Genomic DNA, 24836 nt, shown 5'->3' with positions numbered 1-24836 from the left:
CCGACTAAAGCTACACATCCGGGAATGTCTCCTTCAGACCTTAAGTTAGCCAGAGAAGAATGTTATTCCTTATTAAGACAAGGTCTCATTGAACCAACCAATTCCTCTTGGGCATGTCAAGCATTCTATGTTGAAAAAAGATCAGAGAAGATCAGAGGAAAAAAGAGATTGGTTATTGATTACAAGCCTTTGAACGTGTTCATCAGGGATGACAAGTTCCCTATTCCAAAAGTAAGAACACAGTTCATCCATCTTGCTGAAGCACAAATATTTTCAAAGTTCGATCTCAAAGGTGCATTTTGGCAACTCGGTATTCATCCAGATGACAGATACAAGACAGCATTCTGTATTCCGAATGAACAATTCCAATGGACAGTTTTACCCTTCGGTTTAAAGATCGCGCCGTCACTGTTTCAAAAAGCGATGACCAGGATCTTCAATCCTATTCTGCATAGTACCTTGATATACATCGATGATATATTATTGTTTTCCAAAAGTAATGCAGAACACCATCAGCTTCTTGAACATTTCCACCAGTTGGCATCACAGTACGGGATTATGTTATCAGAAAAGAAAAGCGTGATTGGACAAAAAGAAATCGATTTTCTGGGGATGAAAATTTCCCACGGTACTATTTGCCCAGGTCCACATCTCACAGAACAATTATTAAAGTTTCCAGATACAAATCTTTCTGTCAAAGAAATTCAACAATTTCTTGGCATAATCAATTATATCAGAGACTTCATCCCGCACGCAAACCATCACACCAGCTCCCTGTCACAGCTGTTGAAAAAGAACCCTCCACCATGGGGACCTAATAAGACAAATGCTGTCAGACATTTGAAAAAAGTTGCAAAGGATCCACCGCCTCTGACTATTCCATCTACCGGCAATCTCATCCTTCAGTCAAACGCAAGTGATCATTTTTGGGGTGCATTATTACTTGAAGATAAGGACGACAGAAGAACCTATTGCGGACACGCAAGCGGAGAATTCAAAGACTCGCAGAAGCATTATCACACCGTATTCAAGGAGATAATTGCGGTGAAAAATGGAATCCAAAAGTTTGACTTCTACGTCAGATCAAAGCACTTTACTGTTGAAATGGACAACTCATCGTTTCCAAAGATGCTTGAATTCCACAATAAGATTCTCCCTGATCCGCAGATACTCAGATTGAAAGATTGGTTTTCCCGATATGACTTCTCCGTGAAGCATATAAAAGGCGACCATAATGTTCTCGCAGACATGCTATCTCGCCCCAGGAAAACAGCCTTCTTCATTACCAGCCACCAAGCCATACCACTGATACTCATGGCTTCGTCCTCGTCCTCTCCTCCTGATATACTCTACCTTAGTGCCTCTACCCATATCCATTTCCCTCCAGATATGGAACCTGACCTCACTGATCCAGATAAAATCAAATCTAGTGCCAGAATCTTCTATCCTCACTATGCCATGACCATAGGCCAATACCCTACCTTTCCAGACTACCCATTCCTAAATCCATACGTCATCAAACCATCCTCCTTCTATGCACATGTATTATGGTACCTTTGGTATATTTCTGTTTTGCAGGTACATGCTGTATTCATCCCTCTACAGGAGACGTATGCCCATCTTCATGATCCAGCTAACCAGAAATCACTGTTGTGGACCTTCCTCCAATTGTTCGACAAACTATCTACATGGAGAAAGAAGCTAACAGTTCTCATGGGAAACCACAACATATGGAAAATGGACCCAGCGGAAGCAGAAGCCGTACACAGTATTTTCATACTCCATCGACCGTATTTCTACAATCCTACCAGAAAGCTGTTATGGTCCCAGAATCAAGCGTATGAATGGGATACCCTGTACAACCTTTCTACATGGCCAAGATACAAGTTCTCACTGCTGAATCACCTCTGTGAAGTGAATGACTTGAGGTCCTGCTCCGAGCTCGTCGTCCTCATTCCAGATGAGATTCCTGCTCCAAAGCCACCAGACCCTCCAGATGATCCGATGGACACAGATGATGAAGACAACCCATACAAGAAAATGACGTTCTACCATCCGATTCATGGACAGATAACGGATGAAGACTACGTCAACATGAATCTCTCACCATCATGCAGAAGTCCAAAATGACGGGCCACGTCCGTAACTACTTTATGTATTATTGTTGTTAAAGTCCACAGTGGTGGGCCGTCCTATGTCTGTGTGCGCTGTAAGTTTGCTTAAAGTCCAAGTTTGTTGGCTTGATGCGTCAATAAGTCTTGCATAATTAAAGGTGGTGGGTCACTCCCGCACAAATACAGCCGCCCATGTGCTGTCACCTTTATTTATGTCAGTTGTCAGTTGTTGAGTCCTTTTGACAAAGTTGTCAGTCGATGCCACAAAGTCTTCACCGACTTTGCTTTATGTCATCGTCCAACTTTATGTCTCAGTCGAGTCAGCTTTATGTCACTCTCGTTGTTTGCGTATCATGTAAGTTTTCGGGGTCTCAGACCTCTATTTAAAGGGACTGCCTTCCCTTATGTAAGGCAGAGCAAGTTGGAGTGAAATCAGAGCAAGTTAGACTAAAATCAGAGCTTGTAGGAAATAAAATCTCCTTTGTGTTTATCCATGGCTTTCTAATCTCCTTCTTCCCCTAAAGGCTAACTGCTCGAAGGACTTCTATCTTCTTACTTCTATGGACTTGTAATGTCTATATGATGTTACGAGGGATATCTTTACAGTGGATACCCGTAACCTGCCAAGTCACTGAGGAGTGGCGTCAGGCTAACTTCTGGTTTAACGAAACTGTAATGGGTTCCTTGCAACGATCGTATCATGGCGCCGAGTATGCTCTGTGCTTGCCTCTATGAGGATCCTGCACAACAGAAAGGTAGTACGGTCCCCGAAGACCTCCTCTTGTAAAGCATTTGGTTGAAAGACCCGAGTTCTCCGTTGAGTGGCCGTGTGGAAGGCCTGTGTTGGAGATGTGGTCTAAGATTGGTTTGCTTTCCTTTGGAAGGTCTTGGGGCTCCCGACTCTCGTGTGGTATCAGAGCCACACGAGAGTCGGGAGCCCCAAGATAATTATCAAAGAAAAAGAAATTCATTAGAGAAAACAAGGCATCGAGGGGATGCCTACAAAAGAACAAAAGAGAAAACCCTAATCAAGGGTGTACATCAAGGAAATCAAGAATTACAGACAAGTATCTCCCAAACAATCCATGGCGCCAACTAGAGATCATAACCATCCAGCCATCCAAGATTGTGCACAAAAAGATGCCTGCCCCCGAAAGCACTCCTCTTCCTTTCTTCCAAATAACCCAAAAACTAGCAAGGAACATAAGGGAAATAGCCTTCCTTTTGGAGTTGCTGGAGAGGATCCATTTCCAAGCCCAAATTCATCCTCAAATGAAGCTGCCATGACCCATTTCTGCTTGACCATGGAAATGGCTAGGATCTAGAGATTCCTAGTCCAAAAGCAGTGGTAGAAGGATGTGATTCACCAATTATGCTTCTTCGAGGCACAAATAGCACCTATTCGCTGTAGTCAAACCTTTCTTTTGGAGATTGTCTAAGGTGGGGATTTTCCCCGAAGCAACCTCCTAGGTTGAAAAAAAGCAACAACAACAACTTTCACAAGGGCTACTGTGTTCCAAACAAGCTTCCAAGGAAAATTGGTCACACAGAGTGCTGGCCGGCGAAATTGATTATAATAAGACTTAACTGAAAAAAATGCCATCTTTGCTAAGGGTCCAAACAGGCTCATTGGAAGAGGCCCAACTCGGAGCATGATAAAGGTTGCTATATAACTTAATAGGAGTGTCAATCTCCCGTTCATGAACATTCCTAATCAGGGGTATGTTCCAAAAGGTCCCATTATCAGTGTTTTCCCAATGGTGACAAATGGGGGCATTTTTATTGCAGGCAAGCCTAGAAATGGAAGGAAAAGAAGAGTTGAGCTGCGAATCGCCACACCAAATGTCATGTCAAAAGAAAATATTCTACCCATTACCCATGCTAAGGGGATGTAAGAGAAGAAATTCTTCAACCCCCTCTGGATGAATTTCCAAAAACTTGTGCCATAGCCTTCAATAATCTCATTGGAAATTCAGTCATTATGATTAAGGCCATATCTAATTGCAACATGCCTCCAGAAAAAATTCTCTCAAACATGAAGCTCCACAGCAATTTTACTAATAGAGCCTTGTTGAAAATGAGTAGAGATCTAAGGTCGAGCCCTCCCTTCAGCATAGGTTGCTTAACAATCTCCCATTTTACAAGATGATACTTGAACTCCTCTCATATGCCGCCCCAGAGGAATCTTCTTTAGATCCCTTCCAGTCTTTTGGCAACAACACTAGGGATGGGGAACAAAGACAGAAAGTAGATTGAGAGATTAGCTAGGGTACTTTTGATGAGCATAAGCCAACCACTCTCTGAAAGATAATTCCCTTTCCATCCAGCCACTTTCCTTTCAAATCTGCCAATAGTGGGATCCCAAACACCATTGTCTTTGAACTTAGCACCCAAGGGGAGGCCCAAGTAAGAAATGGGAAAGGTCCCAGGATTACAACCTAAGATGCCAGCCAGAAAAGGACCATTATTGCAGGGCCACAGGGATGATTTCGCTCTTACCGAAATTCACCTTTAAACCTATAACTGCCTCGAAACCAAAAAGAATGCATCTAAGGTCAAGGATTTGAACAGAATCATCATAAAAAAAATATATAATAGAATCATCTGCAAAAAGCAGGTAGGAGACCACTAAGATCTTGTTGTTCCTTCTAATGCTAAGCCCTTAAGCAGCCCATCCTAATTGGTTTTAACTAAAATATGGCTAAAAACTTCCATAACCAGGATAAACAAAAGGAGAGTGGGGTCCCCTTGACTACTGCAAGCAGCCATTAATAAGCACTGAAAAGGAGGTTGTGGATATGCATTGATTGGTCCAACTACACTAAATATTCCCAAAACCCAAAATATAAAGCAGACAATTCTAGTTCACATGATCAAACGCTTTTTCCATATCCAATTTGCAAACGACATCGTTATTTACTCCCTTCAAATAGGTATCAACAACCTCATTTGTGATAAGGGCTGCATCATGATCTATCTGGCTGCAACAAAGGCATGTTGGTGTTTTCCAACAACTTTGTAAATCACTTATTTGAGCCCAATTGCAAGAACTATAGAAAGAATCTTATACAAGCTACCAACAAGGCTAATGGGACGAAAATCTTTGATGTTTAAAGCACTCACTTTTTACGGGATCAATGAGACAAAGGTTGAGTTGATGCTAGCCACAAATCTGCCTGAGCTGTGAAAATCATTGAAGACACCAACAACATCTTGCTTGAAAGTGTCCCAATCCCTTTGAAAGAAAACCATGTTTAAGCCATCAGGGTCTGGGGCTTTGTCCCCATTGCAGCTCTTAAGAGCTGAAATGATTTCCTCTTCCTCAAAGGGTCTCCCGAGCCATTGAGCAGTGGAGAAGCTCAGGTATTTAAAGGAAATCCCATTCATAGTTGGCCTCCAAGGTTCCCATTCAGCGTACAATTTTTTGTAAAAATTGCAAATGCCCCTTTTGATGGCCCCTTCCTCCACTAGGAGTTCACCCCCCACTTCAAATTTTAGCATCAAGTTGTATCTTCAATACACAATAGTAGTTCGGTGGAAAAACCCAATGTTCCTATCCCTAGTCCTTAACCAAAGGGCCCTAGATTTTTGCCCCCAAGATGTTTCCTCTGCAGTGATGACTTCTACAAGGGCTCTTTTAAGGGCAACTTCTTTGGATATTCTCTCAGAATTCAAGCTCCCTCTAAACTCTTGGTCATCCAACTCCTTCAAGTCATTCAAGATCTCATTCTTCTTTATGGTGACATTGCCAAAGACACTTTTGTTCCACCACTTCAGTTTCTCTTTCAAACATTTTAATTTAGAGGCAATCACATAGCTGACCTTCCCGTCAATCTACATGGAATGTCACCAATTCTTAAGTAGGTAGATAAAACCTTCACACTTAAACCACGTGTTCTCAAATAGGAAAGAGTTTGACCCCACCTGATTCCTCTCGTGTCAAGCAAGATGGAAAAGTGGTCAGAAGTGAGCTAAGGGAGTTCCCTTAAGGCGAGGGCTCGGGCTATGGATAATTCAGGGGTGGCATTTCCCTCCTTATCAGAACCTGATAGGAGAGAAGACATTAATTTTAATAGCATATCCATGGCATCCATATTTTAATCCTACCACCTTTTAACAGAAGTTATTTGTTCTCTTAAATGAAAAATTGATATCACCAAGAACAACAGTGGCAAATCCACAACCTCCAATCAGTGTGCGCTAAGGTTCTCATGCATTACACCTCTTCGAATATCTTTCACTTTATTATAAGTGTTCAAACAAATGGCACCCGATCACGTTACAAATTTATTTTTTTATCCACTCCAATCTTGCTGCACTATATTTTATTTGGCTTTGTTTAGCTTGATGGATGTGTTTCCACAAGAGAAACATTGAAATTTTTATGATATTTAGAACGATTATGGAGAAATTCATGCTGTGTGTAATGAAGCGTAGTTATATAGTGCTCAAGGCTCACATCAAATTAGGACTCTTTATAAAATAAAATAAAAATAGCTCAAGGATCTCAAAATTCTATGAAATTAAGATACATATTTTCAGAAATATTGATACTAATCTTGGAAATAGGAATCCAATTTCAGATTAATGTTAGAGATGGAGCTAGAAGACAGCTAGGAGACAACGCGTTGCAAGCTTGGAGTTGAGTCAGAAACGCGGTGAAATTTATCTCTCCATTAATCTCTTCATTATAAACTTCCATTTGTATTTATTTTATTTAATTATGATTTAAATTCCAAGCCTATAAAAGGAGAGCTGTGGAAGATGTAATACACAGCACAGAGAGAGTGCAGAAGTGTAAGAAGCTCAAAGAGAGCTGAGAGGAAGAAGGGAGGAAGAGAGAGAGAGAGAGAATTGTAATATTTTCCGGCGACATAGTTAATACTTGGTGTGTGCTCCGTGGACGTAGGTCGTTATTGACCGAACCATGTTAAATCTTTGGTGTCACTTTGATCTGGATGCTCACATGTTCCTAACAAGTGATATCAAAGCCCGGTTGGAGCTAGAAAAGCTAGATTGGAAGTGATCCCAAAATCCAGAGCTCTGTCCAGTGGATAGAAACCAAGTTTTGAGGCCACCATCACATACAACTCACCGAGACGAAGAGAAAGGTGCCAGTCGGAGCTCCAAAGGAGTTCAGAAGAAGCCGCACGCGCCCACGTGCGCATCGTCGGAGAAGAACGCATCTCCACGCACCGAGAACGCGTAGTCCCTCACGCGCTCAACGCGCCGCATGCGTCTTCTTCGCCCAATCAGCCTCAACCCGACCTAGTTCAATACCCGACCCGAAAAGTCACTCAGACCCGAGGTAACCCGAGATCCGGTTCCTAACTCGGGTCTGAACCTCCGCAGCGCGCCACGTCAGCCACCACGTCAGCAGAGGCGCCATGTCAGCAGGTCCTGCCACGTCATCTGTGGGTAGGTGCCACATCATCAGTGGGTCCCACTTTTGCCAAGCCAGCGCCACGTCATCAGGTGGGCCCCACCTCGACCACATCAGCATGTTTGACCAGGTTTGACTAAAACTTTGACTGAGCTTTTCAGAGTCATTTTAGGTCCGTTTTTCGAGCAACTTGAACCATTTCTAGGATTTTCGATCATTCCGGATCCAACAGCGCTATCCATTTGAGCTAATTCCATCTCTAGATCAGTGAATCGAGATGTCGAATGAAAAGAGCTCAAAAATTGAAATGTTCAATGGAAACAATTTCGGTTTCTGGAAGATGCAGATAGAAGATTATTTGTTTGAGAAGGAATTGCACTTACCGTTGAAGGGTAAGCCAACATCCATGAACGAGGACGAGTGGGAGTTGCTTGATCGAAAAACCCTCGGAGCCATTAGAATGACGTTGTTGAAATCTGTAGCGTTCAATATCAAGCATATAACATCTACCAAATCTCTGATGGATGCGCTCTCTAATATGTACGAGTAGCCTTCAACCACAAACAAGGTACATCTCATGAAAAGACTATTTACGATGAACATGTCTGCAGGTGAGAGTTTTAGCAGGCATTTGAATAACTTCAATGAGTTGTCTAATCAACTCACCTCAGTCGGAATAACGTTTGATAATGAGATTCGGGCTCTACTGATTCTCAGTCAATTGCCTAAAAATTGGAATGGTGTCGTCACTGCCGTTAGTAGCTCCGCAGGAAAATCGAAGCTTGTATACGATGAGGTCATCAGCATGATTTTGACGGAGGAAATAAGAATGCAGCCGAACCATAGCTCCAATTCGAGTTCAGCCTTGAACATGGAGAGTCGAGGCAGAGGAAATAGGCATGGACGATCAAACAACCGCGGCAGATCTAGGCTCAAGCGGTCTAAATCCGAAAATCCCAAAGGTACTCACGACACAGATTCCCAGAGCACAAAAGTTATTGAGTGCTGGAACTATGGAAAGACTAGTCATTACAGGAACCAGTGCAAGAGTCAGAAGAAAGAATTCGAGACGAGGGCAAAGATAGAAGCAAATATTGCTCTTGAAAATGATGAGATGTTGATCTGCTCTTTGGAGAGCAAGCAGGAGTCTTGGGTCTTAGACTCCGGAGCCTCATTTCATGCCACATGCTGCAGAGATTGCCTAGAGGAGTACACACGAGGTAATTTTGGTAAGGTGTACCTTAGCAACGATCAACCCTGCGACGTAACCGGCAAGGGAGTTGTAAAGATCAATATAAACGGGTCAATATGGAAGCTGAAGGATGTCAGGTATATTCTAGACCTGAGAAAGAATTTGATCTCAGTTGGTCAACTAGCAGATGAGGGATACAAGAAGAAATTCATTGGCGATGAATGGAAAGTTTCAAAGGGTATACTAACGATTGCGCGAGGTAAGAAAAGCGGAACACTTTTTCTAACCTCCAATGCCTCCATGTCTATTTCAGTTGCTGCAGGAAATGACAACAGCAACAACTGACACCAACGACTTGGTCACATGAGCGAGAAGGCACTCAGGATGATGCACTCAAAGGAAAAATTGAGTGGTCAACAATCAGTGCAGATTGACATGTGTGAGGATTGTATAGTCAGGAAACAGAAGAGAGTTAGTTTCCAGATAAACACCCATACCCCAAAGAAGAAGGGACTAGAACTAGTCCACTCAAAATGTGTTGGGACACATCAGCAAAATACTGAGAATCCTCAGGTGGAGGAACCAGTGGAGCAGATCATCGCACCACCATCTCCTACTCCAGCTCCAGAGCTTAGGAGATCGACTCAGTCTCATATACCAGGCAGAACGTATATTGATTACTTACTTCCTACAGATGGAGGAGAGCCCGAATGCTATGATGAAGCATGTCAGGTGGCAGATACGAGCAAGTGGGAGCTTGCGATGAAGGATGAGATGAAGTCCCTCACCTCCAACAGAATGAGGAAGTTGCCCAAAGACCTTCACAACAAGTGGGTGTACAAAATTGAAGAGAAGCATGACGGCTCCAGAAGATACAAGCCTCAGTTGGTAGTTAAAGGCTTTGAGCAGAAGAAAGGGATTGACTACACCGGTATTTTTACACCAGTTGTGAAGATGACAGCCATCAGATTAGTCCGCAGGAATCGAGCAGACAGGAAGATGGTGACGACAGAGAAACTGAAGTTGTGTTCAACTTCAGTTGGTCTTCATGCTTAAAGACATATTTTGAGCACATCATTTATTCATGATACTGGTTGAGGAGGAGTCTCTGTCTTAAAGTGAGAGATTGTTAGAGATGGAACCAAAAGACAGCTAGGAGACAACGCGTTACAAGCTTGGAGCTGAGTCAGAAACACAGTGAAATTTATCTCTCCATTAATCTCTTCATTATAAACTTCCATTTGTATTTATTTTATTTAATTATGATTTAAATTCCAAGCCTATAAAAGGAGGGTTGTGGAAGATGTAATACACAGCACAGAGAGAGTGCAGAAGTGTGAGAAGCTCAGAGAGAGCTGAGAGGAAGAAGGGAGGAAGAGAGAGAGAGAGAGGGAGAATTGTAATATTTTCCGGCGAGATAGTGAATACTTGGTGTGTGCTCCATGGACGTAGGTCGTTATTGACCGAACCACGTTAAATCTTTGGTGTCACTTTGATCTAGATGCTCACGGGTTCCTAACAATTAAGAGTTTAGCCATTAAAATATCAAATTACCACAAAAAAAATTAAGAAACCAGAAATAGGTTTGCTTGGGCCAGACTTTTGAGGGATTGAAATCAGATTTGAGAATATAAGAAGGTTCAAAATCCAGATGAGCTGCCAAAGAGTCAGAGACAACGCTGTTCAAGGGTTAATATAAGGCGTGCAAGGCCTGCAGGCTATGCAATGTAGACTCTGCAGCTGCACAGCAGTCCAAGAGATGGAGGAAAGTGGTTGCAGGTGTCAATTGCTTCTCTATTTCTATTTTGTGAATTTTGAAATGAACCCTCAAAATCTGTTTATTTGAAGTCCAACCCCATGCAGCAAGTTAGAGTGGTTGCAATCCCAAAAAAACCATGCTAATTTTATACACTTATCACTTGAGTGGGGACCAACAGCAACGTTTAGCTCCACCCCTGATGAACCAATGTACTTAGGACTACCATTGGGCTTTTCTTCAAAATTTATAACACAAAAAGGACAAATATCATTTATTTAATCCCCTCAGCTGCTCAAAAGTTAAATTCTAGCTCCGCTGGAGTGCCACTACAAGAATATACATCTTGATAAGACGACACCTAAAAATATAAAAGTAAACAAACATAAAATTGATGCTACTTGAACTCATTTCTAAAGGGTTCTTAAAAAAAATGACAAATAGGGTCTTGTTGAGACCGTAGAGTTCCAACACGTACGAAGTTGGAAATAAATGAAAATTATTTCTTTATTGGATACATTCATGTGAATTGTGGATAGCATATGAAATGTAAAACCATATTTTGAGAGCTAGTAAGCGGGCTTAATTTATTTAAATCATGAATTGATGCTATTCTTGGATATTTTAAAAGATAGATGTACAATATCCATTTAAGAGGACTTTCTGAAAAATTCAATTAAATTATAAATATTTTTCCTGTCAAAAAATAGTAAAAACACAAATGTTATATAATCTCCATGATCCATGTTTCAAATAATATCCACTCCTAAAATTTGTATGTTGCAAGAAAGAAATATTTAGAAGCTTGTGCATCACCAACAACTTACTTTCATGGTTCATTAACAAGTACACTGCTAGGATCTGGTACCTACCATTGCGCCAAAAGCTCGAGCTAATAGTGAAGAGCAATCATTTTAATAAATGGAAATGCAAAGCCCCACATCTATACGTGCTGCAGGTAGGCCTGAGGGGCTTCACAGTGAACGCATAAGCACACTAGCAAGATGGGCTGTCAAGCACCAAAATACTGTATACTTGCATACACAATAGTGACTCCATAGAGAGATCTCTGACACCCCATAAATGCCAAAGCAACACCCAAGGGACTCAAAAATGCACCCTCGCACTGATGTGGCCCTACCACTGCACCAAAATCTCAGGCTAATAGTGAGAAGCAGCCATTTCCTTATACAGGCAGCACAAAGTCCAACATGTATGTAACCATTTACTTACATACATGATAGTGAGTCCATAAGGAGATTGTTGACAACCCACAAATGCCAACATAGAAAAAAAAAAAGGAACAACAATAGGATGGTGAAAAAACCTTTAAAATTAAGAAAAATAAAAGACATGGAAGGCATTTTAGAAATAAAAAGGAAAAATACCATAGAAGTTCACCACCATTGTCACAAAGGGCACAAACAGTATCGAACAGCCAATTTTCATCACATTCATCATCATCTACATTTCCATCATCTTCGTCGCTATCATCATCATCTATAAACTTGTTCTTTCTTATCTGAATGCCCAATTGAACCAAGTGAGCAAATTTTCAATGTTTAAAAATAAGAAAGCAACAAAAGCCGCACAGTCAAGGGGTTAGAAATTGTTAACACTAACCTCATTAAGAAGTCTCTTTTTGTTAGGAGTCTCCAAAAGAAAAGTTCGTAGATACTGTTCAAGATATCATTTGTGAAAATCACAGGGTACATTTATTATGCATATATAAAGTTTCTCATTGGAATAGAAACTCAAAACATTTGCAAACATGTCAGCAATTGAATGCCAAAATAGGAAAACACTTCAATCCAAAAAACAAAAAACAAAAAAAAACTTTAAATCAGCATCACAATCAGAATTAAGTTCAGTGACAGCAACTAAAATATAAAGTTAAATACAGACAGCAAGTAATTGACCATGGTCTTTTAAACCCATCAAACCCAAACAAAGGACAGGCAACAAAATGTGAGATGGCAATATCACAGGTATGAACCTGGGGATTGCATCGAAGGGATAAAATCAGAAAATTAACATTAAGGGTATCAAATGCAAGAAGAGAGGACTGCATTCCTAGTAAATGTAACACCCAGTGCATGAGGCTCCCAATCCATCAGGGTCTGGGGCAGAGGGGAAGATGTACAGTCTTTCCCCATTCATCATGTATGTTTCTAAAGTAAGTACCCAAGAGATTTGCTTAAATAGAAAATTGGTCCATTCTAAATTAGAGATTAGATAAGATTTGATAGTTTGGACACTAATCCATATCCTTTCATCCAAACACATTGGAATGGGATAAATCCAAAACCTACATATACATCTGCATCAGCAACTTGTATGGTCATTGCCTGAAAGAAAAATTAAATCAAGAAAACACCCAACGAAAAACATCAAAGACGCTCACTGCCCTTTTCTCAGTACATGCCAAAACCAAACAAAATGTGGTTCATATAGTTGGCCTTTCATGCATGAAGTGCAGCATGCTCAACTCTTTTAAGGTCATATGGCTTCCAATTTCCCAAAAAAAAAATATAAAACTCTTCCCAACCATTTCATTTCTCTTTTGAGTGTTAAGCACAACAATATTGATGAAATTTAACTGTTTATTTGCTGTTCTATGTTGCAATATACATCATAAGACAAGATTCTAACCATTCACATTCCCAAAATTGTTTGAGATGTGAATAACTAGATATAAACAAAAAGCTGCACTGCTACTTTTGAAGACAATGTCATGCTCTTATCCCTTCGTCAAGCTATGTGCCACTCATTTTGCATGTATGAATTTTAGCACATGTCAAACTTGGAAAAGGAAGCGGAGAAATTTCTCTTGTTTCCCTCTACTCATCCAGTCAAAAGATTGATTGTTGAGGCATTATGGATTAAAGTGACTCAAAATTGTCCAGAGATCATATTTTATCAAGAACAAAGCAGTCCCATCTTTTTTTTTTTCTTTTGGTAAGTTAAAAATACATGGAGGCACCAAGGGTTACCAACACAAGTACCAAAAGAAAAGAAAAATATACAGTCCCATATAAAAAAGTCAAATTAAGAGCAAATGTAAGCGATCGTTTGGAACCACCTATGTAGAAGTGCTTTTTAGAAGAAGTGTTGAATTTAGTAAGTGCTGATAATAAGACTTGAATTGGAAAAGTGCTAGAAGTTATAACTTATAAGTGGTGTTTGGTTGTATTTAAAATAAGTGGTGTTGGGATACTTACTTTTATTATAATGTACTACATGATTATTTTTAAACATATTTTAAATTTAAAATATTAATATTTTTAATTAAAAAATCATTAATAATTATTTTAATTATTTCTAATTAAAATTTGAATATTTTCTGTTAAAAAATAATATAAGATTATTATTTTTAATTTTTAATATTAATTTAAATTAGTAGATGGTTCTTCTTCATTCCAAAACTGAATTATGTTTCATTAATAATTAATATATTATGATACATAACAAAATAATATATGAGTATCTTCTAAAGTATTTTTTTAATTATAAATAGCCACCAAAATTTTCATATTTACAAAATTGACCTCATCTATGAACAGCGCCACTTATAGGTGGCCCAAAAGCTACCTTCTATCGCATTTTTTTAATTACAAAATAGCCATTAAATTTTTTTATATTTACAAAATTGACCCCACCTATGAACAGTTATAAGTGGCCAAAATGCTATCTTAGATTGTTTCTCAAAATTCACTTAAATAGTTCTCAAAAAAGTGGTTCTAGAAAAGCAATTTTTGCAATAAGTGTTGGTTGTAATACAAGCCAAACGTCACTTTTTTTGTAAAAATGCTTATTTTAAGTGATAAGTGCTATAAAAAAAATTTTATAAGTGCTCCCAAACGAGGGCTAAAACTTCCAAAACTCCAGCAGTAAAGGGTGTACAAAATTGTATTCGTAATCCTCCACACTGACCCTCCTTTCCCCTCAAAATCTCTTCTATTTTCTTTCCACCCCAAAATACAGAAGGGGAATTAACTTCCACACCCTTGTATTACTCTAATCACACGTTCTGATTTTCAAAGAGAGAATGAAAGGGAAATACTACAGGGCATAATCCACACAACTTAAACCACTACCACACAAAACTCCAAATATCTGAAGTCAACAGAAGATGGGAAAGGAGGTGATTAGCTCTGTCTCCTTCCTCCTCACGCATGCAAGGTTATACATCTGTTCACCAGGATTATCCTCCTTTCCCTTAAAACTGCCTCCAGCAAGAATAGCTGCCGACATAAAATGCTACCTTCTAAGGAGCTTTAGTCCTCCAATCAGCATTCCAGGGGAAGGAGTTCCAGAATTACTACATCTGACTGTACTAGTTCTTTAATGAAAATTCAGAGTTTTCAGCCTAGGAGAATCCTCCGTATAAGCAGTAATTCTTATCTGGTACTTCAGACAGAATCAACTCATCCAAATCCCAAACCTGAACTTCCCTCCTAAAAAGCATATCTCAAAATATCTCATTTCCCAAACTGAGACATCAATAATAGTAACATTTCAGTCCCTGACCAAACCAAATAAAGATGGGAAAGAATCCTTACTAATGTTTGCCTAAATATCCTTTTTAATCAGTATCATTATTTTGTGTTCAAGTATTTGTTTTCACGTAAGGATTTGCATAATGCCCATGTACAACTTACTGTTTTGATATGATCTCAAATCATGAAAGCAAGGGCATGGATACGATTTAATTTACCAAAAATTAATGCACAATAGATGAATCTAATATCAGTCATGGCCATATTACTCCCACAGTGTAAAATAATTAAAGGAACACGAACCTTAGAGTTTGCTAAATCTCTATCCCTTTCCATAGCCTCCTTGATAAGTGGCTTATGATCCAATAGATCATTCTCAGAAGGTTGAACCTCATATGAGCTGTGAAATTCACAAGAAAAAAATTGCATTGAAAACAAAAAACATGACACATTAAAATTCAGGTGATAATATGAAATAAGCAACTCCTACGCATTAAGAAATTTTATATGATATGAAATAAGCAACTCCTACGCATTAAGAAATTTTATATGACACCACTGAATGGCTTCATGTAGTCCACTCCATGATCATCTTGCCACTAAGACACAGATTCAAAGGACAGTCTATTAGGCCACAGTGTTCCATGCCATTTAATGGTATGGTCCACTTCATTCATGCATTGAAATTCTAGCCATCTAATTCAATGGCCAGAATTTGAGTGTACTTATGAGGAAGAACCTCATACTTGAATCATGTGACTTTTTCCTCTTGGTCAAAGGGAGAGAAGGGCTACATACAAGAGATAATTTTCATCTCACACACAAAATAACATGTGCTACATTTGATTTTGTTAGGTCCAGCCCAAACTCAAAACAAAAGGGGCCCAAGTTGTATTTTTTTAAAGGCCCATTGCTGGAAGCCCAGTCGGGCTAAGCATTCATAAGGATGATGCGCTGAAGAGAGGCACTGTGGAGAGGCAGAGAAGAGAGGAGTTGCAGCAGTTTGAGAAAGAAGGAGCTGCAGAATTATTTTTAGTCAGAGCAGTTTCGATCAAGTGATTGATCGGAGGGTCATTTGTGTCCAATTTTATTGAAATTTTGATAGCACATTCAGGCTCGTCATTCTTCTATCTTAGCGGTGGAGATCTGTTTTGGAGCTCTGGAGACCCAGATTTTGTGGTCAGAACAGTGGCTGCGTTTCGGGTGATCTCTTGCAAACTGCTTGCAATTTATTTGTGATTCTTATATATATTTGGGAATCCGTTTTTGCTCTAAATTTTGAGCATTTTGTGATGTTTGAGCTGCTGCACACTTGCTCCTTAAATTATAGTGGATTTTTATTGGGCCTCATAGGCCCTTTGGTTTTTACCCTTCACATTGGAGGGGTTTTCCACGTTAAAATCGTGTGTCTCTATTGGGTGTGATTTTTGTGTTCGTGTGCTATTGGCAAATTCTCAATTGTTTTTGCTAAGATTATTGGTTGTCATTCTTGGATATTTTTTCTCTTCATTGATTGGCAGGGAAAGATTTGTTCATTGCGTTGGTTTCGTTTGTTGCCTTACTTCTTTCCCAAAAAAGTGGTATCGGAGCTGATGGTTCCTAACTCTGGGCGAGCGACATCATAAAAAGTTGAGACGTGAAGCTAATTCTCATGACGTGCTAACAACTAGAGAACAAAGTGTGTGACTGAGGCCAATAAGGATCATCCAGGCCTGGAAGATGGATCACAATATGGTCAAGACGTGGGAGGTAGAATTGGTTCGGAGGCACATGGAATGCAATCTGAGGCATGTAAGGCAGGGGTAAGGCTGACTTGAACAACTGTTAGAGAATTGGATTTGCTCCCATGAGGGAAACGATTTCTGTTAAAGGTTTCACATAGGGTCAAATATGCCAGCAGGATTGCTACAGCTAGCTGGTGTAAAGGAGAAGACTTGCTGAAATGATTTTCTCCTATCCACCTATAAAAGGAGTATTCCTTCATTGTTTTATGCTCTCCGGTGGTGAATTGATATACACAGAAAAGTGTTGATATATAGAGAGAAAGAGAGTGAAGATATATTAATTGTGAGTGCACTATGAGTGTGCATTAAGGTGAATGAATTGAGTGTGTTGTAATCCTCCTCCTCCTTCACTGTATACCCATATATATATAGTGAAGTTACTCCTCTCCTGTGGACGTAGGCTAAAATGGCCGAACGACATAAATATTGTGTGTTATTTTTGTGTGTTATTTGATCTTGGGTGGGATTCACATCCCAACAATTGGTATCAGAGCTACTGGTGTACCGCCTTGTTGGTAGGTTTTATTTTTGTATATTAATACAGCCTTGACGGCAGGTTTTATAACTGTATATTAATACAGCCTTGATGGCAGGTTTTATTGATGTATATTGATACCGCCTTCATGGTTGGATCTGTTCTTAATTTTTGAAATTATACTGTGGCAACATTGTTCACTGCAGTTGTCCACGCATAGTAACAGAACATATTAAATGGAGAAAAGTACAAGTCTTGGTAGCAGTTTCATGATCAGACTTACAGAGAAAAATTATTCCATCTAGAACACAATGATGGAAGATTTGTTGTACTGTAAAGGTCTGTTCGATCCCATTGAATGCAAAAGGATCATGCCAAGTGGAAAAAATGAGTCCAATTGGAAGAAGCTCAACAAAAAAGCTGTCAGTGTTATAAGATAGTGGGTTGAGCAGAGGGCAATTCGTGACACAGCCAAAGAAACAGATGCACACAAACTTTGGCAACATCTAGAAGAGATGTACGAGCCAAAAAAATGCCCAGAACAAAGCCTTCATGATAAGAAGGCTTGTGAATTTAAAATTATATGATGGACAAAATGTTTTAGATCACTTAAATAAATTTAATGAAATTCTTGATAATCTGGCAAGCACGGAACTAACTATTGCATATGAAATTCAAGCATTGATTTTGCTAAGTTCATTACCAAATAGCTGGAAGACACTGGTGGTAGCTCTAAGTAATTCGGCACCAAATGGAAAGGTAACCTTGAGCATGGTGAAGGATAGCATCACAAGAGAAGGCAAGAGAAGAGCTGAGCAAGGCTTGCCCACTCACTCTCAAAGACAAGTGATGGTTACTGAGAGGGGTAGAAGCAGATATTCCTAAGGAGACAGGAAGAACAAAGGCAAGTCCAGAAGCAAATCCAGAGGCAGATCAAAATCAAGGGGCAACTTCACCTGTTATTATCGTAATAAGGCTGGACATATTAAGAAGGACTGTTGAAAATGGAAGGCAAAACAAACCAGCGAAGACAAGAAAGAGGAGGACAAAAGTAGCGCTACTGTGACTTCTGATGAAGGCGAAACTTACGTGCTGTGTAAGGAAGGACGCGTTAACCTCACTTGCCAAGACACAACATGGACGATTGACTCTGCAGCATCATTCCATGTGACAGCAAGAAGAGACTTCTTCTCATCTTACAAATGTGGTGATTATGGCTTTGTTAAGATAGGAGATGAAGTCAAATGCAAAATTGTTGGTAAAGGAGACGTGTTGATAGAAACAAATGTTGGCTGCAAGCTACTACTGAATGATGTTCGGCATGTACTAGACATTCGCCTTAACCTGATCTCCACGGGTCAACTTGATGACATGAGTTATGAAAGCTATTTTGGTAATGGAGTCTGGAAGCTCAAGAAAGGGAATTTGGTGGTGGCCAAAGGAAAGAAGGATGCTAGTTTATTCTACACTCAAGCTAAGCAACTCTGTGCAGGAGATGTGAATGCTATAGAACATGAAGTCACCACTGAGTTATGGCACAACAGACTTGGCCACATGAGTGAGAAGGGACTCTAGATTCTTGCAGGGAAAAAACTCCTTCCAAATTTCTCAGGTAATTCTTTAAAGAATTGTACTCATTATTTAGCTAGTAAACAACATAGAGTTGCATTTTGAAAAAACCCCCCATTTAGGAGAAAGCATATTCTAGATCTAGTTCATACTAATGTGTGCTTTATGAATGATAAAAGTATTGGTGGATCATTGTATTTTGTTACATTCATTGATGATCACTCTAGAAATATGTGGGCTTATCCTTTGAAAAGTAAAGACCAGGTGTAAGATATGTTCAAGAAGTTTCAGGTCAATGTTGAAAGACAAAGTGGAAGAAAGCTCAAATGTATTCGTTCAGACAACGGTGGTGAATACGTTGGGCCATTTGAAGAGTATTGCAGAGTCCAAGGTATCAGGCTTGAGCAGTCAGTTCCCAAGACTCCTCAACATAACGGCATTGCAGAAAGAATGAACAGAACCATTTGCAACAAGATTATCTACATGCTCTCTCATTCAAGGCTGCCAAAATCCTTCTAGGGCGAGGCGTTAATGACAGCAGTTAACCTCATCAACCTTTCTCCTTTAGTTCCTTTAGGAGGTGACATTCCTGAAAGGATCTAGACTAGGAAAGATGTATCCTATAAACACTTAAAGGTGTTTGGTTGTAAAGCTTTTGTCTATATTCCTCGAGATGAAAGGACCAAAATTGATGCAAAGACAAAAGAATGCGTCTTCGTCGGTTATGGTATTGATGAGTTCAGCTACAAATTATGGGATCCAAAGAGCAGGAAAGTCATCCGAAGCAAAGATGTGGTGTTCTTTGAAGATCAAACTATTGACGATTGTGAGAAGGCCGATAATCCAAAGCATGTCCTCAAGAATCCAATCGAGCTGATTCCAGATTCACTACCATAGCCACAAAAAGAGCATGACGATAACAGGGAAATTGATGAACCAATAGTTGAAGAAGAAGCTCCAGCAGCAAAACTCCATATAAGAAGATCCACTAGGGAGCATCAACCTTCTAGCAGATACTCACCAAATGAGTATGTGTTTTGCTAACTAACAGGGGAGAACTAGAATGCTCTGAGAATGTCATGTCACACGAGCATACGACTGAGTGGATGAAGGCCATGCAAGAAGAGATGAAAACTTTGCATGAGAACCACACTTATGATTTGGTAGAACTACCAAAGGGAATGAAAGCACTCAACAACAAATGGGTGTCTAAATTGAAAAATGAAGGAAACTCGCAACCAAGGTACAAGGTGCTACTAGTTGTGAAAGGCTTTGGTCAAAGAAAAGGCATTGACTTTGAAGAGATTTTCTCGCCCGTGGTAAAGATGTCATCTATTCGAGTTGTTCTTGGATTGGCTGCCAGCCTGAACTTGGAGATTGAGCAACTTGATGTAAAAACTGCATTTCTCCATGGTGATTTGAATGAAGAAATCTACGTGAAACAATCTGAAGGATTTGAGTTCAAAGGAAAAGAAAAGTTGGTGTGCAAATTAAGAAAGAGTTCGTATGGCCTCAAGCAAGCATCAAGACAATGGTACAAGAAGTTTGATTCATTCATGATGGAGCACAGGTACAACAGGTTCACATCTCACCATTGTGTTTTTATTAAGAAATTTTCTAGTAATGATTTCATTATCATCATGCTTTATGTGGATGATATGCTCATTGTTGGTCGTGATACTAAGAAGATAGAAAAATTGAAGAAAGAAATAAGCAAATCCTTTGCAATGAAGGATTTAGGTCCAACAAAATAGATTCTTGAAATGAAGATCTTTCAAGATAGGAAAAATAGAAAGTTGTGGTTATCTCAAGAAAAGTATATTGAGAAGGTGCTATAAAGATTTAACATGAGCAAAGCAAAACCAGTCAATTGCCCATTTGCAAGACACTTCAAGCTTACTTCCAAGCAATATCCTACAAGTGAAAATGACAAAGAAGAAATGAAGAAAGTGTCTTACTCTTCAGTCGTGGGTAGCTTGATGTACACCATGGTATGCACAAAACCTGATATTGCTCATGCAATTGGAGTAGTCAGTCGATTCCTTTCTAATCCTGGCAAAGAACATTGGGAAGCCGTCAAGTGGATTCTCAAGTATCTAAGAGGTGCTTCTCATTTATACTTATGTTTTGGTCATGACAAACCTATGTTGGAAAGTTATACAGATGCAGATATGGCCGATGACATTGATTTCAAAAAGTCTACTTTGGGATACTTGATGACATTTTTAGCAGGAGCAGTATCAAGGCAATCAAAGTTACAAAAATGTGTTGCATTGTCCACTACTGAGGCAGAGTACATCGTCATCATTGAAGCAAGAAAAGAGCTTCTATGGATGAAGAAGTTCCTGGAGGAACTTGGCCTCAAGCAAGAGAAGTATGTTCTCTATTGTGACAGTCAAAGAGCTATTTTATCTCAGCAAGAATCCAAGTTTTCATTCAAAGTCGAAGCATATTGATGTTCAATACCACTGGATTCGTGAAGTGTTGGAGTCAAAACAGTTGAGTATAGAGAAGATTCATACCGATGACAATGCATCAGATATGATGACTAAGACAATGTCCAAATCAAAGCTCGAAGCTTGTAGAGCCGCAACAGGTTTGGTGGAACTCTCCGCATGAGTCGGGCGGGGGAGATTTGTTGGGGCCCACCTCATTTAATAAAGCAAGACAAAGTTGCTGCAAATTGATGGTGCCAGCTGGTGCAAATAATTAATAAAGCAAAAGATGGCAAGCTTCACATGGAGTCAAATATGGTAGGCTTCACATGGGGTCAAATATGGCAAGCTTGACATAGGGTCAAATATGGCAGCAGGAATGCTGCAGCCAGCTAGTGAAAAGGAGAAGACTTGCTGAAATAATTTTCTCCTATCCACCTATAAAAGGAGTACTCCTCCTTCATTGTTTTATGCTCTCTGGTGGTGAATTGATACACACAGAAAAGTGTTGATATATAGAGAGAGTAAGAGTGAAGATATATTAATTGTGAGTGTGCATTAAGGTTAGTGAGTTGAGAGTGTTGCAATCCTCCTCCTCCTTCACTGTATACCCATATATATATATAGTGAAGTTACTCCTCTCCCATGGACGTAGGCTAAATTGGCCGAACCAAGTAAATATTGTGTGTTATTTGTGTGTGTGTTATTTGATCTTGGGTAGGATTCATATCCCAACATAACCCTCAGTGTATCAGCTTGAATGTTTCCACAAAGGACTTCTCTTATTTTGGATTAATTAGTGTATGCTTCTTATACTACCCTCTAAGGACACGTTTATATAATTATCTTGTTCACTTGGTTAAGGATGTTAAAGACACTCCCTAAGTTTGTCTTGAGAGATGTCAACACCTTCAGAAGGACTCTAAGCCCCCGTTTGGAATGTCCTGAAAAATAAGTCCTTTTTCATAAAAGTGCTTTTTATTTCATGATATCAGAGCTAGGAGATTAAACCTAGCTATCAATGGCGGAAACCGCCGGCCAAAGTAGAGGTTCAATGACCTCTGAATCTCACGAGGGTGAGAACGAAGCTATCTCCACCATGGGCTCAACAGGACTCGACAACTCGTCCTTCCAGCTCACGGTGAAGAAGATGAATGGCAAGAATTTCCGACAATGGACACAATTGATCAAACTTGTGATCGATGGCAAGGGAAAGTTGGGATTTTTTACCAACGAGACACGGAGATCTACCCAATCGAAGTTTCCCCCCTTCATAAATTGAAATCGAAGAACTCCATGGTCACAGCGTGGCTGGTGAACTCTATGAAGCCGTCGATCGGTAGGACTTGTCTTTCCCTGCCATCAGCGAAGGAAGTCTGGGATGCCGTCCATGAGACCTACTTTGACGCTGAGAACTCCTCCATCACTCTACATAGCATTTCGCACAAGCAGTTGCTTAGACCAACTGAACCCCGTCCCTATGGATTCCTCTTCGTCACCGGCGTCATCGCTACATCTAGCCATGGCCGCCTTGATCGGTGCCTCCGTCATGGCCATCTCCACCTTCTACATTCACAAGCGCAGCATCGACCAGGTCCTCCACCGCCTCATTGACATCTGACGCAAACTTCCTCCCAATAACGCTGACCATCGCTCCGCGTTGCATGGCCGAGGAGGAGGAGGAGGAGGAAGAAGAAGAAGAAGAAGAAGAGGAGGAAAGAATGGAGTGAGACTTTGACGTTTTTGGTTCCGACAAAGAGATTGGGATTGATGAGAAAATATTGAGGCAAGGTCTATCTGGGTTGGCGGACCAGACCTCGTTTAGTTATTACGGAGCTTCGTCTTCCACAAATATTTCTTCGGGTTCTTTAGCCCAAAGAGGTAATTTTTTGCAAGCCTTGAGTATAACCTCTAGATCCAAAACACCTTGGATTATTGATTCTGGTTCCTTTGACCAGATGACTGATGCCTATCATCTTTTCTCATCATATTCACCCCGTGCTGGAAATTTGAAAGTTAAAATTGCAGATGGATCACTCTCGTCTGTCGCAGGCAAAAGGAAAATCTGACTCTCCAGCTCCATCACACTGGAGTCCGTTCTTCATGTTCCTAATTTATCCTGCAACTTACTATCCATTAGCCAATTAACTAAGAATTCCAATTGTTCTGCTAAATTTCTTCCCTCTAATTGTGTTTTTAAGGACCTATCATCAGGGAAAACAATTGGCAGTGCTAAGGAGTGTGAGGGACTCTACTACTTTGAGGAGGCTAATGTGAGTGAACAATGTCAAACTGCTATTTGTGATTCTACATCTGCTTCTAGGAATAGTGATATTTTTTATGGCATTCTAGGATGGGTCATCCAAATTTTCAATACTTAAGACGTTTATTTCCTTCCATTTGTTCAAAAGACGTCTTCTGATTTTCAGTGTGAGATATGTAAACTTGGGATGTTATGAATTTGCCGAGAGTGAAGAATCCAGTAGGCTACAAATGGGTCTTCATGGTGAAATATAAAGCTGATGAGACAGTTGAACGGTATAAAGCTCATCTTGTTGCAAAAGGGTTTACACAGACCTATGGCATTGACTACACAAAGATGTTTGCACCGTTGGCAAAATTGAATACAGTTCAGGTTCTCCTGTCCTTGGCAGCCAACTTGGATTGGCCACTTCAGCAACTAAACATTAAGAATGCATTTCTAAATGGCGAGTTAGAAGAAGTTTACATGACGGTACCACCAGGTTTCAGTAAGAAAGGTGACGAAGACAAAGTATGTAAACTCAAGAAGTCCCTATATAGACTCAAGCAATCTCCTAGAGCATGGTTCGACAAATTTGCGAAGGTGATAAAGAACCAAGGATATCGATAAGGGCAATCAGTCTGAAAATGGGAAGAAAACAATTATGATTGTGTATGTTGATGATATAATCTTAACTAAAGATGATACAATGGAGATGGAAAGATTGAAAAAAGTCCTAACCGTTGAGTTTGAAGTTAAAGACCTGAGACAAATGCGGTACTTCTTGGGAATGGAAGTTGCTAGATCAAAAAAGGGTATCAATGTCTCTCAGCAAAAGTATATCCTTCATCTCCTAACCGAAATCGGCATGCATGGATGCAAACCTAGTGAAACCCCAATTGAAGCAGTAAAGAGAGTTGAAGACTGCGGAATATTGGTTGAAAAGGAGAGGTATCAGAGATTGGTTGGTAAACTAATCTATCTATCACATACCAAACCCGACATCGCATTTGTAGTAAGTATGGTAAGCCAACACATGCATTCACCAAAGAAGACACACCTAGAAGTTGTGTACAAGATTCTCAGGTATCTCAAGGGTTCTCCAACTAAAGGACTCTTCTTCAAGAAGTGTGAAAGCAAAGAAGTAGAAGTTTTAACAGATGCTGATTGGACAGGATTAGCGGAAGATAGAAGGTCTACCATAGGATATTGCACCTTTGTATGGGAAAATTTGGTGACTTGGAGGAGTAAAAAACAAAATGTAGTGGCTCGAAGTAGTGCTGAAGCTGAGTTCAGGGGCAACTGCACAAAAGATATGTGAAGGACTGTGATTACAGAAACTTTCGGAAGAACTACAAATCACGGTGAAATTCCCTATCAAACTCTA

The 24836-nt window shown here is 39.9% G+C and overlaps 1 protein-coding gene across 8 annotated transcripts in view; it reads right to left on the bottom strand.

Annotated features, from left to right (window-relative positions):
- The window catches only part of LOC131149144 (protein ENHANCED DOWNY MILDEW 2-like), a 133599-nt gene that overhangs the window by 96021 nt on the left and 12742 nt on the right, over positions 1 to 24836 (bottom strand). For all 8 annotated transcript variants that reach the window (XM_058099286.1, XM_058099293.1, XM_058099288.1 and 5 more), the window contains 3 exons: positions 15248 to 15344; positions 12069 to 12122; positions 11834 to 11967 (listed from right to left, as the gene is read on the bottom strand). In XM_058099286.1, coding sequence (XP_057955269.1) covers positions 11834 to 11967; positions 12069 to 12122; positions 15248 to 15344 — 285 coding nt within the window. The remainder of the gene's footprint in view (positions 1 to 11833; positions 11968 to 12068; positions 12123 to 15247; positions 15345 to 24836) is intronic.

This window comes from Malania oleifera, chromosome 2 (genome assembly GCF_029873635.1).
Source record: "Malania oleifera isolate guangnan ecotype guangnan chromosome 2, ASM2987363v1, whole genome shotgun sequence".
Lineage (NCBI taxonomy): Eukaryota > Viridiplantae > Streptophyta > Magnoliopsida > Santalales > Ximeniaceae > Malania > Malania oleifera.
This window is presented reverse-complemented; position numbering and strand designations above follow the sequence as displayed.